The sequence below is a fragment of the Oryza glaberrima genome, chromosome 5, assembly GCF_000147395.1.
Source record: "Oryza glaberrima chromosome 5, OglaRS2, whole genome shotgun sequence".
Taxonomy (NCBI): domain Eukaryota; kingdom Viridiplantae; phylum Streptophyta; class Magnoliopsida; order Poales; family Poaceae; genus Oryza; species Oryza glaberrima.
The window spans coordinates 468,541-482,105 of record NC_068330.1 but is presented as its reverse complement, the minus strand read 5'-3'; the positions used below and the strand labels follow the sequence as shown (position 1 = coordinate 482,105).

Below are 13,565 nucleotides of genomic sequence, written 5' to 3'. Positions count from 1 at the left end.
CTTGTTTAAACAAGACGAACCTGCATTGTCGATCTCTAAACTTGTTTATCAATGACATCCCAGATCTCCAAACTCTTAAAATGTATTTTTAAATCCCCAAGCTTGTTAAGTGTGTTATTCCGGTCCTAACTAGCCAAGACCTCTTCGGGATCCTACAAGGTATGCCACATGGACACTAAAGTGACATGCCATACGGATATTCCAGTCCTAAATTTTCTTTTTCTTTTTCTCATTTTTTTCCCACACAAGTAGGAACGAAGAAGAGAAGAAAAGGAAAGAAAAAAATATAAAGAAAATGAGTTAACACCCGTGTGACATGACACGTGAGTGCCATATAGGATCTCAAAGGTGTCGTGGTAATTTGACACGTGAGTGCCATATAGGATCTCAAAGATGTCATGGTAATTTGAGAACAAAATAATACACTTTAACAATATCAAGGACCTAGATAAGACGAACAAATTTAAGTGCCAGCAATACACTTTACTCTTTTAAATGTTTATGTATGTAGCTAAATTTTTTTAGGATAATGATGCTAGCTGCTGCTAGACACATTATAGTGTGAACGTGTTCTTGATTGGAGATTCTTGATGCCAAGGCATTGTAGTTAACTACAGATGGACAAATAAAAGGATGTTCCTAGCTCATTATCTTAAGAAGAAGGATTGTTTCTAGCTGGGCTCGCTAGCTACTTTCTCGCAAAAAACATGTACGGGAGCCTTAGATCATCAAGCCATCCCTAATATTCGCCTTTTTTTATATTGCATCAAGAATATCCCCCCAAAAAACGGTGGAGCAATCTGAACCCTGAAAGAAAGATACATACAAAGATTTTAGTTTACATCGACACTGGTCTCACTACCAAACATTAGCTACCGAAATTGGAAAACCACCTTCATTTCATGGGGACAACATGATCTCTATATAATCTGAAATGAACATGGCCCATGCCCCTCTTCCTTCACTTCTGTGTCTCAAGGAACCTATATATGATGTTGTTGCTGAATTGGAACTGCTGATAAGTAAGGTGCGTGTTTGTCTACTTTAACTACTTGCCTGTTTTCCATAATTAGCAGACAACAATGTTCTTGAGCTCTTCCATCAGGAGCCTCCTGCAGTTCAACATTCAGAATGTTAGAAACGAGTACTTCAGGTGTACTGTTGTGTAATTTATGCAACACAATTCAATTTGTTACTGGAGACCATAGTTTTGCTTGTTTTCATAGAAGTTCACACCGAATCAATTATAAGCTGAATTTCCAAAGAAAAAAAGGGTGAGGAAATAATGCGCTAACTGGTTGCGGTTCCCTCTTATAAACAACCTTCTATGGTTTGGGGATGCAAATGTTCTGAATTCTACCAAATGAGTAGGCTGAACATAATTTTGAGTATCCGTGATCATGAAGAAGAATTCAGAATCTGTCTCATGCAAAACTTGCTTCACTTTCCCTTTTACAGACAACAAACTGAATTCATTTGCTGTGGGACAGGATATATCTGTCATTCAGTTTTCAGGTGGCAAAAAAAAAAAAAACAAATGGTGATTGAGCTTCCCTTTGACAATCAATACACCACCACAGAAACAGAACAGCCACATGATGGGTCTTCCTGTTCTTCCCAGCAGCAACTCAGCTTGTACAACTACAGCCCCAGCGATCCGCAGCTGTTTTCCCAGCCAACCACAGGATCAAGAACGTATTTGTCAGGTGCAGTCACCATCCCTGGGATTTGCAATGACAAAAGTAATCTTGGACAACAACAATTTCAGATTGATGCAGCGCTTAGTCTAGAGTACCAGAGGATCAGATCAAGCGATGCCCTTTGCTACATAAGTCGGGTGCTGATGGAGGACGTCGATGAGAGGGTTGACCTGCACCAAGGGGAGGCTGCTCTTCAGGCTGCAGAGAAACCCTTCTATGATATTCTTGGCCAGGTATATCCACCATCGCTAAACCGGCTAGCACTCCATAGCGCAAATGAACCAGATACGCCTGATGAGAGCAGTAGCAGAAACAATTATCATAGTAGGTACCATAGTAGCCATTCCAGTTTCAACATGTTACAGCCCTTGCCAACCCCATTGAGTCCATATAGCTATGGCAGGAGTCTTTTTCTTCCAAACCAACACTTGGTAAGCACTGCCTGGACTTCTACCTTTGGCATCCCTGGCTTCCAAATTAGAAGAGGTGCCGAGGAGGAAAAGAGATTTGTTCCAATTATTGATAAGTTGGTGATCGATTTGGACACTGACCGGGGGCTCTCCATTTCAAAAATGACCACGAAGGCAAAAGTAGGAGACAAGAAAAGATATGCAATCTTTGAGTTGACAGATCAAAGGCACAGCCCTTACACCACAGACTTGGATATCTTGGAAGGGAGGAACAGCAAACGCTATGCCATCACTTACTGTGAAATAATCCGGAATGATATGTTTGACAGGGTTCTGCTCTGCTATGGTGTGGAGAATTTCGCCGAAGCATCAAATCTTCGAAAAATAATGACGAAGCAAGCACGCAAGAATTCACTGAATGGACAAACCAGAGGATCTGCACAACGAAAATTACGGGGTATGAAACAACTCAAGAAGGATGTAGTTGATCTCAGGAATCTCCTCATCCACTGTGCACAAGCAGTAGCAGCTGACGACCGCATTTCGGCCAGTGAACTAGTGAAGAAGATAAGACAGCATTCTTCACCAGATGGAGATAGTAACCAGAGGTTGGCATTTTACTTGGTGGATGGTCTGGAGGCGCGCTTGGCTGGGATCGGGAGCCAGGTGTATCGCAAGCTCATGGCAAGCCGAACCAGTGCTGAGAGTTTGTTGAAGGCTTACAGCCTCTACCTTTCAGCTTGCCCTTTCGAAAGGGCGTCATTCGCCTATGCAAACCAAACTATTCTTGATGCATCAAAGGGGCAGCAACCAAGAAAGGTGCACATTGTTCATTTCGGCATTTGCACTGGCTTTCAGTGGCCATCATTGATTCAGCGGCTTGCAAATGAAGAAGGGGGTCCACCCAAGCTTAGGATCACAGGTATAGATATGCCCCAGCCAGGTTTCCACCCCTGTGAAATAATTGAGGAGACAGGGAAGCGGTTGGCTGATTATGCAAACTTGTTCAAGGTGCCTTTTCAATATCAGGGCATTGCTTCACGGTGGGAAACCGTACAAATTGAGGACCTGAACATTGACAAGGATGAAGTGCTCATAGTCAACTGTATGTTCAGGATGAAGAATCTTGGTGATGAGATGGTATCTATGAATAGCGCAAGGGATAGGGTGCTGAAAATAATGAGGATGATGAACCCAAGGGTTTTTATTCTCGGTATTGTCAATGGATCATACAGCTCTCCCTTCTTCATCACACGTTTCAAAGAGGTTCTGTTCCATTACTCTTCATTGTTTGACATGATTGATGCAAATGTTCCACGGGATAACGAGGCGAGGAAGATGATAGAGAGGGGACTCTTTGGGCAGGAAGCACTTAACATCATAGCATGCGAGGGTGCAGAAAGGACTGAGAGGCCAGAAAGTTACAAGCAGTGGCAAGCACGGTGCCTCAAGGCTGGGTTCAAGCAGCTCCCTGTCGATCCAGCCACCTTGAAAGAGATAATAAATATGAAGAAAGGGATTTACCATGAGGACTTTGTTGCTGATGAAGATGGTGGCTGGCTACTACAAGGATGGAAAGGGAGAGTAATTTATGCCATATCCACATGGAAGCCAAATGAATCATATTTGGATCAGTAAGATTCAAACAGTTTTTCATGTACATATGCTATGGTGCTCAAAGGTGTATAGGCAACTGCCAATCTCTGTATCTACTTGAACAGTCGTAAACACAATAAATGAACATATATGTATCCTTTATATGTATTGATTTGATTGTACATGAGCATATATAGAAACTAAACTAAACGAAGTGTATAACATACTTTTTTTATACCTTTGAAGGAGGTACCAGTCCTTCCATCTCAACAATATGTACTATTTGGAAGTTCAAGGTTCCTCCCTAAGGACCATACTAAAAGTCTTCTTGTTTTATTTCAGAACAAAGTGTAAATGTGTAATAGAAAACTACTCTAGTAGTGAAACTGTTGTTTTCTAAAACCAATGTGTCTATCCCTTGTTCTTTCATGCATAATAGGTTGTAATAGTGCAACATCTAAGTGCATGTGAATGGGGAAGCAAAAATAATAATTTTAAATACCTGAGAAGGAGACAAAAAAAGCTGCAAGCAATGAATAGCTGGAATCATACAGCTTAAACAAGAGACTGTGCTCCAGCGACATGCAATTGTTCTTTCCATCTATTAGCAAACTATTTGGCTGGAAATAACTACTTCATTGTATACCAGTAAATTATTCTTGGAAGTACAATTTCTAGATTATATTCATAACTTTTAGTTCTCATATTCTCATATTTTTTTTACTCCTAAGTTAGATTACTGATTGTATTCTAAATTTCCAATGGCCGGTTACTGTTTAACGTGGGATTAGAGTAAATAGCACAATACGTTAAATAGTTAGACAATAATTTTAGAATTTCCAGTTTACTTATCATTTTCCTGGGCACATGATGTCCTTTTATCAGTTGTCACATCCTTCTCTTTGGTTATAATTGGGGGCATCTATGTGTCCAAACTGAACCAAAAGGCCCAGCCTGGATGAATGACAATGGTGCCTAGTTTGTAACAGAAATGATCACAAGAAAGCCATTTGGAATATGATCTGTTACCTTCATGTCACAGTTATATATTTTATAAATCAGAAAAGTGTCAAGAAGAAGGTTACAAGAAATAACCCTAATATTAATCAGCCAGATGTCAACAAGAAAGTAACAAGAAATAAAGACCAAGAGGAACATTAAACAATTTTCACATCAACAAGAAAAGCTCACCCATCAGCACAACTAAGGAGCCTCAGCCCCTCTCATAAGGACTGGACAATGCCACTACTCTCAATGGCTCAAAATAAAGTCCCCAGTTTTTCACCTCCCTCCTTCCTCACCATAGGCCAGATACATCATTAAGCTAGGTAAATACTGATGTAATCTCTCTTGCTGCTGTTAACAATTGGTAACAGCAGTAATAGTAGTATACATCATAAAAAGTATATTTGGGATATATTCTACAGTGTAGTTGGTATACCAAGTTACCAACTCCTACATTTTGATACACCAACATTTTTTCTCAACAAAAGGTGTCTTCCAGAGTTTGGAGGTTATCCATGTCAAAAGTATGATTTACATAGCAGGTAAGTAGTGCATACAATCTTCAAAATTGGGTGCCAGAGATGGTTTTACATGTCAGTTTATCTAGGCAAAAAACTATGTTTTGCTGATTACAGTCCTGGGAGGTACCAGTACCTCCGAATTTTAATGTTTTCATTCATATTGGCAACTCCTGTTGTTAATTAGCGTGGCACCTCTCAGGACCATAAAAGAACTCTTGAACTTATCCTATTATCCTATCTATGACTTATTTTGATATTTTAGCAAGTTTTGAGAGGCAAAAAAAAAAAAAAAGACATTGGCTGGTAAAGAAACCCTTCTAAAAGGTTGACTTGCTCTTTTGTAGATCACAAATTTCTGCTTCAGAAGCTTAAAGCAATGCAGGTCTAGCATAATGGACAGCCCTGAGTATTGTCAGACCAACTCAAACATAACTCTTGATTATATAAACAGAATATTGATGGAGGAGGATATTGATGAAAAGATCAGCATAAAAAAAGGACAGGATGCACTTCAGGCGACAGAGAAGCCCTTCTATGATATTCTTGGGAAGGCATACCCATCTTCATCTAAGGAGACAGCAATTAACGGTGACAGTCAAGCAGATTACCCTGATAATGGTAGCAGCAGTTATCATGAACAGGCATGTAGTGGTAGCTTTGTTAGTGATCTCCTTGGGTCACAGGATGCGCATTCGATAACCACCGACTGGTCTTCTGAATTTGACCGTTTGGCTTTGCAATTCAGGAGAGGTGTTGAGGAAGCAAAGAGGTTCATTCCAAATATTGAAAAGTTGGTGGATGATCCAGAGAAGAATGGTCTTTATGCTTGCAAACAAACAACAGAGACAACAGAACAGAAGGGCAAGCATGAGAACAAAATAAGGAATCATCCTCATGATCCTCATGTTGAGCACATAGAGTTGATGGAAGCAAGGAACAGTAAGCATATGGCCATCTCCACTAGTGAAACAATACGGGATGAAATGTTTGATAGTATTCTGCTCTGCAATAGGCAGCTCCCTGGTGAAGTTGCTAACCTTAGAGGAATGATGGCAAAAGAAGCAAGCGACAACCCAAAGAAATTTCAAAGCAAAGGATATGGAAAAGGGCAAAGGAAGCCACACAGTAGTAAGAAGAAACAGAAAGAGGCAATAGATCTCAGTGTTCTTCTCATCCAATGTGCACAAGCGATAGCATCTAACAACCATCCCTTTGCTAGTGAGCTACTGAGGAAAATAAGGCATCACGCTTTGCCAGATGGAGATGGTTCTCAGAGGCTAGCAAACTGCTTTGCAGATGGCCTCGAGGCTCGCTTGGCTGGGACTGGGAGTCAAATGTACGAAAAACTGATGGCGAAACAAACGAGCACCAGAGACATGCTAAAGGCCTATCATCTATATTTTGTAGCATGCCCTTTTGAGATGGTAACATACTACTTCTCCAACAAAACCATCATTGATGCATTGGAGGGGAAAACAACATTGCATATCGTTGATTTTGGCATCCTCTTCGGCTTTCAGTGGCCATGTCTAATTCAGCGACTTGCAAAGCGAGAAGGTGGCCCCCCTAAGCTTCGAATCACAGGTGTAGATGTACCCCAGCCTGGTTTTCGCCCTCATGAAAGGATTGAGGAGACTGGAAAGCGGTTGGCAGAGTATGCAAATATGTTCAACGTACCTTTCCAGTATCATGGCATTGCTTCAAGATGGGAAACTATCTGCATCGAGGATCTCAGTATTGACAAGGATGAGGTACTCATAATCAACTGCATGTCACGAATGAGAAAGCTAGGTGATGAGACAGAAAACATTGATAGTGCAAGGGATAGGGTACTACACATGATGAAGAGGATGAACCCGCAGGTTTTCATTCTTGGTGTTGTGAATGGATTGTACAGCTCCCCATTCTTTCTGACTAGATTCAGAGAGGTTTTATTCCATTACTCATCACTTTTTGATATGCTCGACAACAATGTTCCTAGGAACCATGAAGCAAGGATATTGGTAGAGAAGGATCTCTTTGGGAATGATGCACTTAATGCTGTAGCATGCGAAGGTGCAGAAAGGATTGAGAGGCCAGAAAGCTACAAACAGTGGCAAATGAGGATCCTCAGGGCTGGGTTCAAGCAACGTCCTGTTAATCAAGCCATTCTGAATAGATCAGTACATTACAAGGAACTTTATCATGAAGACTTTGTAATTGATGAAGATAGTGGCTGGCTGCTGCAGGGATGGAAGGGGAGGATAATACAGGCACTGTCAACATGGAAAGTGGAAACCTAGGTGATCATGTGGTAATCAGAAAGACCAAAGCAGATCTCAATCAGTCTGCAATATTCTCAAAAGCTAGTTATGCAATCATCAGCATAAGGGTTCTAAGTATTGCAATTTATTTCTTGTGTTGATGGATATTGGAGATGATCTTGGAAGATGGCTTGGTTTTCCGACTTATGTTTGCTCTCTGTATTTTTCCAATTAATACGAACAAGGAGTTCTCGGTAGGGGTGGGTAACTAAATTTGCTCTTAACATACTCTTACTGTGAATGCATTACTATAGCAATCATCTGTATTTCTCTTAAATGATTTGAAGATATTGAATGATTGAGTAATAAGTAACTGCCTTTGTTATATTGGTATGCAATTAGCGAACTTTTTTTTTCTCAAAACAGTACCAGGTAACAAAAAGATCACAGATAATTAAAAATATATGCAGAATCAACTGCCTACTAATACAAGGATGAACAAAAAAAATGCATATATGCTAGGAAACTAACCTCACTCAATACACACTTCATATTATTCCATCACAAATATTGTGCCTCGTTGACAGATTATACTTCTTAGAAGCGACTATTAACTTGCGAAAAAAGAGCCCTGAAATCAGTTGTAGGTACTCCTTCACCTTCAGGTTTTGATGCCAGATCAAATGCCTTAAACCTTGCCTCCTCAAATAGCAAGGCCTGCAAAGGAAAGGAACAGGCACAGATGGATTAGGCAACAGAATCAGCACTTGATATAAAAATACATGGCATGTGCAAGCAGAGAATGTTGCAACCTTTATGTTTGGTAAATTAACATTTTCAGATAGATAACGTTTTGGTAGATTAACATTGTTCTCGGAGACATCAGACATGGTAGATGCAAAATTCACCGAGCAGAGATTATGAACAGTAACATGTCATCCACAGTTGTGAAGGTACCTGTAAACAAACTTCTGCAACATCTGCTCTGGCAATAGTTTTTGTTTCTGTCTTCAAGATCTCATCATCCTTCCCAACAAGCAACTCCCGCACACCACCATCTTTATCCTGTAATCCTCCAGCCCTGCATTAAAAACAAAATGAAAAGAGTATGTCGATGCAATCTCCTGATTCAAGTTACAATAATTCTTCCAGATTTCAACTGCACTGAGGGTTTGTTCTTTATTCCTGACAGACATACATAAGGTTTGAGTTTATGATCAGGCTGCAGGCACCTATAGCTATAGGGAAGAAAGGTGAAACCATGTTCTAGAAAGCTAATGTGCTAGTAAAATTATGTAGACTGCAAGACAATGTGCATTTCACAAATCACAACTATATTTTCAAGAGATGTCTTGCTTTACAACCTTATAATTGTATATGGTAGACCTGAGTCTGCTAGGTACTGCTCCGCCTTCCTCTTCCAAACCTGCGAATTCAAAGAACATTAAAGTATTCTGAGCTTGTAAACAGTGCATATGATGTGCTCATGCATGCATACACATGAACACGCACACATAAAGATGAATAAATTAGAAGAAAGAAAGACTTTGCACATGTTATATACCAGTATATTTGCATTTCCTAACTTATTTAGTGGGTGATTGACATCTGTGCCGCCCATGGATCCAACCAAAACCACCTGTTTTACACCAATGCTCTTGGCTACATGAAGATGACGAAAAAACATAAACGAATCATGAACAAGGAATGAATTAACTGAAAAAAAAAAGGAGCTATGCTAGCTAGACCAACAAGTCATTGATAATACTGGTTTAAAGAACAGCATAGCTGAAAAGAAACAAGTTCAAAGAATCCATCTGCAAGACAAAGATGTTTTACCAGCATCTATTTGATTCTTCTGGCCAATCCAATCCACCTTCAAAGAGTAGCAAATAGCAGAAAACATCAATTTCAAATGAAGGCACAAGTTGATACAGAAAATGTGAGTGACACAAAATACATTTAATCACCTGCTCAGGATAAGAGCCATCCTCAAAGTAGAACTCTGGGCGTCCCCCCTTGCTGGGATCAAACCCAGGCTTCATTTTCGGAACCGCACTGGTGAGGATGATAAGCGCGTCGATGCCGTCAATGGCAGGAGCAATGCTCGCGGGATCTCTTATGTCCCCGACGAACACGTCGGCGGCGCCCCCAATCTTGGCTTTGCTCTCTTCAGTCCTGACTAGCCCTCTCCCCACAAATTGGTCCGCCCTCTCCTTGAGCTTCTTGTACACAATCTGGCCTGAAAGATCATCATCATCACAGAGAGGCCAATTGCAGCGTGCAAAAGGGAAAACCGAGTCAAATTCTTGCAAGAGTAGATGTGCACGAAACTAGATTTCTTTCTTCTTGCAAGGAAAATCGATTCCATTATCTAAAAAAGAAAATTCGATTCGATTCGATGAACACGAGGAACCAAATGGGCAAGATGGCGAGGAGGGGCATGAGAGGGGTTTCCGCAAGGAGTACATTGCACCTGTTCGGCCGCCTGCGCCGGTGACGAGCACGGTGGGAAGCGGGCCACCGGCGGCGGCGGAGACGACGGCCAGCCCGGCCCTCCTGGGACCCGGCCTCGAGGCGGTGAGGTTGCAGGGAGGCCTGAGGCGTGGGCCCGCAAACGGCATCCGCGCGGCGATGGTGGTCATGGTTGTCTTCTCCGGCGACGGCGAGGCGATGAGGAGGAGGCGCAGCGAGTGGCTATGGCTGTCGCTTTCCTTATCGCTTTCCCGCTGCTCCTAATCGACTTCTTCTATTACTGGGCCGCATGTCCCTGTGGGCCGGACCTCCCTGCGTTCCATTTTACCATCCTTTCATTTCATATATATTTTTGAGTAAATTTCATAAAACTCCGCCAATAATATTATGGTCTAAGTTACACAAAACTACAAGTATTTTGGCATGTGTTATATAACCTCAGGTATTATGGTTCTTAAGTTTCGCAATACCATTTTTGAGTTTTACAATCATATCTCAAATTATAAGGATTTTATCCCATCATATAAATGTTACATCCGTTTTTTAAAAATTTTTATATAAAAGTAAATCAAAATGGTTAAAGGTGTGATTTTGTAAAACTATAGAATCATAATACCCAAGGTTATATATCACGTGCCAAAATTATTTTGGTTTTTATACAACTTGGATCATAATAGATGAGGTTTTATGAAATTTACTCTATTTTACTACGAAGCACGATGCTATGAAACCAGACATACGCACACACATCTCCTGTAAGCACCTGAACCTCCGAAGAAAGACTATCAGTAACAAATAGGGGTGGAAACGAGCCGAGCCAAGCCTGGCTCGGCTCGGCTTGCAGTGGCTCGCAAAAAACTAGGCTTGGCTTGGCTCGGCTTGGTTAGGGAAACAAGCTAAAACTTAAGCTCGGCTCGGCTCGTTTCCTGGCTCGAGCCAGCTCGAGCTGGCTTGCAAGCTTTTCTGTTGAAACACCTATTCATATATATTTTGTAATTATTAAAAAAAAGTAAAAACAAATCATCAACATGTAAAATTTAAATAAGTTTTTATATTCAATTCTTCAAAATCTTAATGATAAATTTCAAGTTGACAAATAATAACACTATATAAAGTAAAATAATCAATATAAACACACGATGGCCTAGGCTCGCGAGCCAAAACAAGCGGCTCGCGAGCTAGCTCGGCTCGGCTCATTTCAGCAACGAGCTAAAAAGGAGGCTTGGGCTTGGCTTGTTTGGCTTACGAGTCGAGCCAAGCCAACCAAGCTCGAGCCAAGCCCGAGCTGAGCTCACGAGCCTGAGCTTTCTTTCCACCCCTAGTAACAAATAAGTAGTCGTAACTTAAATCCCGAGTCGACAGGTTCTACAAGAAGAAACACTATAAGCTCACGCTACTTCTTTCCTTTCATTTTGTTCTCTATTTCTATACAAATTCATATAGTGCTTCTTTTTTTTAAAAAAAAATCGCAACAACAAATAATGTTGACGCAAAGTTAATTACTTAGAAACTTGAAACTGACAAGTAAAACTTATATGCATTCTTTCTTTCATAACATCGAATACGTGCACACACATAACACCCATACCCACATACATATGTGTGTGTCCATATATAACACATGGTTAAATAGATGGACGACATGGGTATCTCTCGACCTCGCCAAAAATCGTATTGAAAGTGCACAACAATGCGTAATATACGTGAACACTAAAATTTAAATCTTGATGGGTGAAGTCATCTATTTCTATAAGTTTATGCATTTGTCTCCCTAAAAAAGGCCCACGCATTCCCGATATTCTCTCTGTTTTAAATTAGATGCCATTATAGCTTTGTTATAAGTCAAATATTTTTTAATATTTTACCATCAATTCTTTTTTTAAAAAATCGTATAATTTAACAACATGTAAATTATCTAAAAAGCTACCGTAATATAAGTTTTTTTTCTAAAAAGAAATTAACTTTCAAATGTAATGTAACTATAGTGTAACCATGCGTATGTTCTGACAGTGAACTATACAAGATGGAGTATATATATATACGGTTGAAAGAGATGTAAAATTAAATAAATACTCATCTTTGTTTACTGTGCAAGCATATATATGCATATCTACGTGGGAATTTGAGTATCTTGCACTACCAGAAATTGTATTACTTCTGACGGCTAAATCCCGTCAGAAATAAAGAAAATCCCGTCAGGAAAATAGTTCCGGACATGTCACCGTCAGAACTAGCTTGTCGGGGAAAAATAAATTTGCCTGACATGTGTCCGTCAGGGTTCAATTTCCTAACGTGTATGCACACACGTCAGTAAAAATTGCGGCCGTCAGGGGTATTTCAGTTTCTGGTAGTGTTGGTTAAGTAATTAATTAAGTCTTGGCTATTGGCGATTGAGTGGAATATATAGAAGTTAGTTTGCATCGACCATTATTCCATTTTCTGTTTTGATCTCCGATATGATCCGATACATCAACATTTCAAAAATCAAAACCAGGGCCAGAAGCGAATGTATTTATGCACGTTTGAGTTTGTGTACATACGACATTGATCAGGTAAGAATGATTAATCAGAGCGTCGTAATAAAGACAGCAAGTAGTGTAAAACTATAAATCGTTTCGTTTTTTTCTCCATAGCTAATATCCTGTGGTGCACAAGGTTCATTGTGGCAGAAAGAAATAAAAGTGTGCTAGCTGGAAAAGATGGAGCTAGCAACAATATTATTTGCCATATATATATTATATTGCAATTTCCATCCATCCGTTATATATACTTTACATTATATATACTGCTTGTAAAAATAATTTTTCTCCTCTCTTTCTCTCTCTTGGAATCAACTGGAAAGCTAGGCATGCACAGCATGACATGATCATATGCTGGCAGTGGCTGTGGCCGTGGCCGCGAGCGAGAGATGAGAGATGAGAGAGGAACTGAAGCAGCAAGCAAGCTACGACCCGCACCGGGCTCGTGCGTGCGTGTGGTCGGCTCGGCGGGACGTGATCCTCGGACGGCCGATGTGGGCCCCACACGTCAGCAGTGGCTGCGCGTGGTTTAGACCCCAGGCGCGGCACACCCAGCCAGGTGTGAGTGACCGCTCTCTCTAGCTATAGCTATAGCTTACCTCATCACCGTCGTCGCGATCCTCAAATCTCTTTCTCCATCGAAGACCACGACCATCACCACCACCACCACCACCACGACTATGGAGGCTGCAGCAGGCGGCGCAAGGGAAGTGCATGTGATGAAGAAGACCTGCAAGAACCTGAAGACGAAGGAGGCTGCTGCAGGCGGCAACGTCGCCGTGCGGAAGGAGCAGGTGATGAAGACGACGAAGGGCCTGAAGAAGTCGCCGCCGCCATCGTCGTCGCCGGAGCAAGTGAAGATGCCGTGCCGGAGCTACTCCGCGGAGAACATAAAGCATCGGCTGACCAAGACGGTGAAGGAGCACCGGGCGCGCTTCTACATCATACGCCGCTGCATCCAAATGCTCATCTGCTGGCGCGACGAGTACTAGCTAGCTCGCCACCCCATCCATGATCATCGTCGACGACGATCCTTTGCCTGCGTCGGATTATATTGGAGGTTTCTCTTTATTGATTAGTCGCCTTTCTTAATCGA

General features: G+C 41.2%; 3 protein-coding genes across 5 annotated transcripts; 2 read left to right on the top strand and 1 right to left on the bottom strand.

Moving 5' to 3' along the window:
* Positions 1-367: 367 nt before the first annotated feature.
* Positions 368-10,236, bottom strand: LOC127774097 (uncharacterized protein At5g02240-like). 3 transcript variants are annotated; one of them, XM_052300370.1, is made up of 9 exons: positions 9,952-10,236; positions 9,446-9,717; positions 9,315-9,351; positions 9,040-9,137; positions 8,840-8,901; positions 8,433-8,556; positions 8,007-8,192; positions 1,057-1,112; positions 368-983 (listed from the first exon to the last, which is right to left on the bottom strand). In XM_052300370.1, exons 1-7 carry the CDS (start codon positions 10,118-10,120, stop codon positions 8,073-8,075), a joined length of 882 nt encoding a protein of 293 aa, XP_052156330.1. In that variant the 5' UTR covers positions 10,121-10,236; the 3' UTR covers positions 368-983; positions 1,057-1,112; positions 8,007-8,072. The 3 variants fall into 3 exon arrangements, with proteins under 3 accessions (XP_052156330.1, XP_052156329.1, XP_052156332.1); XM_052300369.1 differs by having other exon boundaries at positions 374-807; positions 894-1,112; positions 9,952-10,235; XM_052300372.1 differs by lacking the exons at positions 368-983; positions 1,057-1,112 and adding an exon at positions 1,148-1,991.
* On the top strand, positions 2,015-3,764 carry LOC127774096 (scarecrow-like protein 9). The gene has a single exon (XM_052300368.1). The coding sequence runs from the start codon at positions 2,057-2,059 to the stop codon at positions 3,746-3,748; it is 1,692 nt and encodes a 563-aa protein (XP_052156328.1). The 5' UTR covers positions 2,015-2,056; the 3' UTR covers positions 3,749-3,764.
* On the top strand, positions 5,625-7,980 carry LOC127774094 (scarecrow-like protein 9). The gene has a single exon (XM_052300367.1). It carries the CDS (start codon positions 5,625-5,627, stop codon positions 7,512-7,514), a length of 1,890 nt encoding a protein of 629 aa, XP_052156327.1. The 3' UTR covers positions 7,515-7,980.
* Positions 10,237-13,565: the final 3,329 nt, after the last annotated feature.

Coding starts and splice junctions, on each gene's coding strand:
- LOC127774097 (XM_052300370.1), bottom strand. CDS start 10,120: ATGACCACCATCGCCGCGCGGATGCCGTTTGCGGGCCCACGCCTCAGG. Junction 8,902..9,039: donor TAGGAAATGCAAATATACTG/GTATATAACATG, acceptor TTGAATTCGCAG/GTTTGGAAGAGGAAGGCGGA. Junction 8,557..8,839: donor CTACCATATACAATTATAAG/GTTGTAAAGCAA, acceptor TTTTTAATGCAG/GGCTGGAGGATTACAGGATA.
- LOC127774096 (XM_052300368.1), top strand. CDS start 2,057: ATGTTACAGCCCTTGCCAACCCCATTGAGTCCATATAGCTATGGCAGG.
- LOC127774094 (XM_052300367.1), top strand. CDS start 5,625: ATGGACAGCCCTGAGTATTGTCAGACCAACTCAAACATAACTCTTGAT.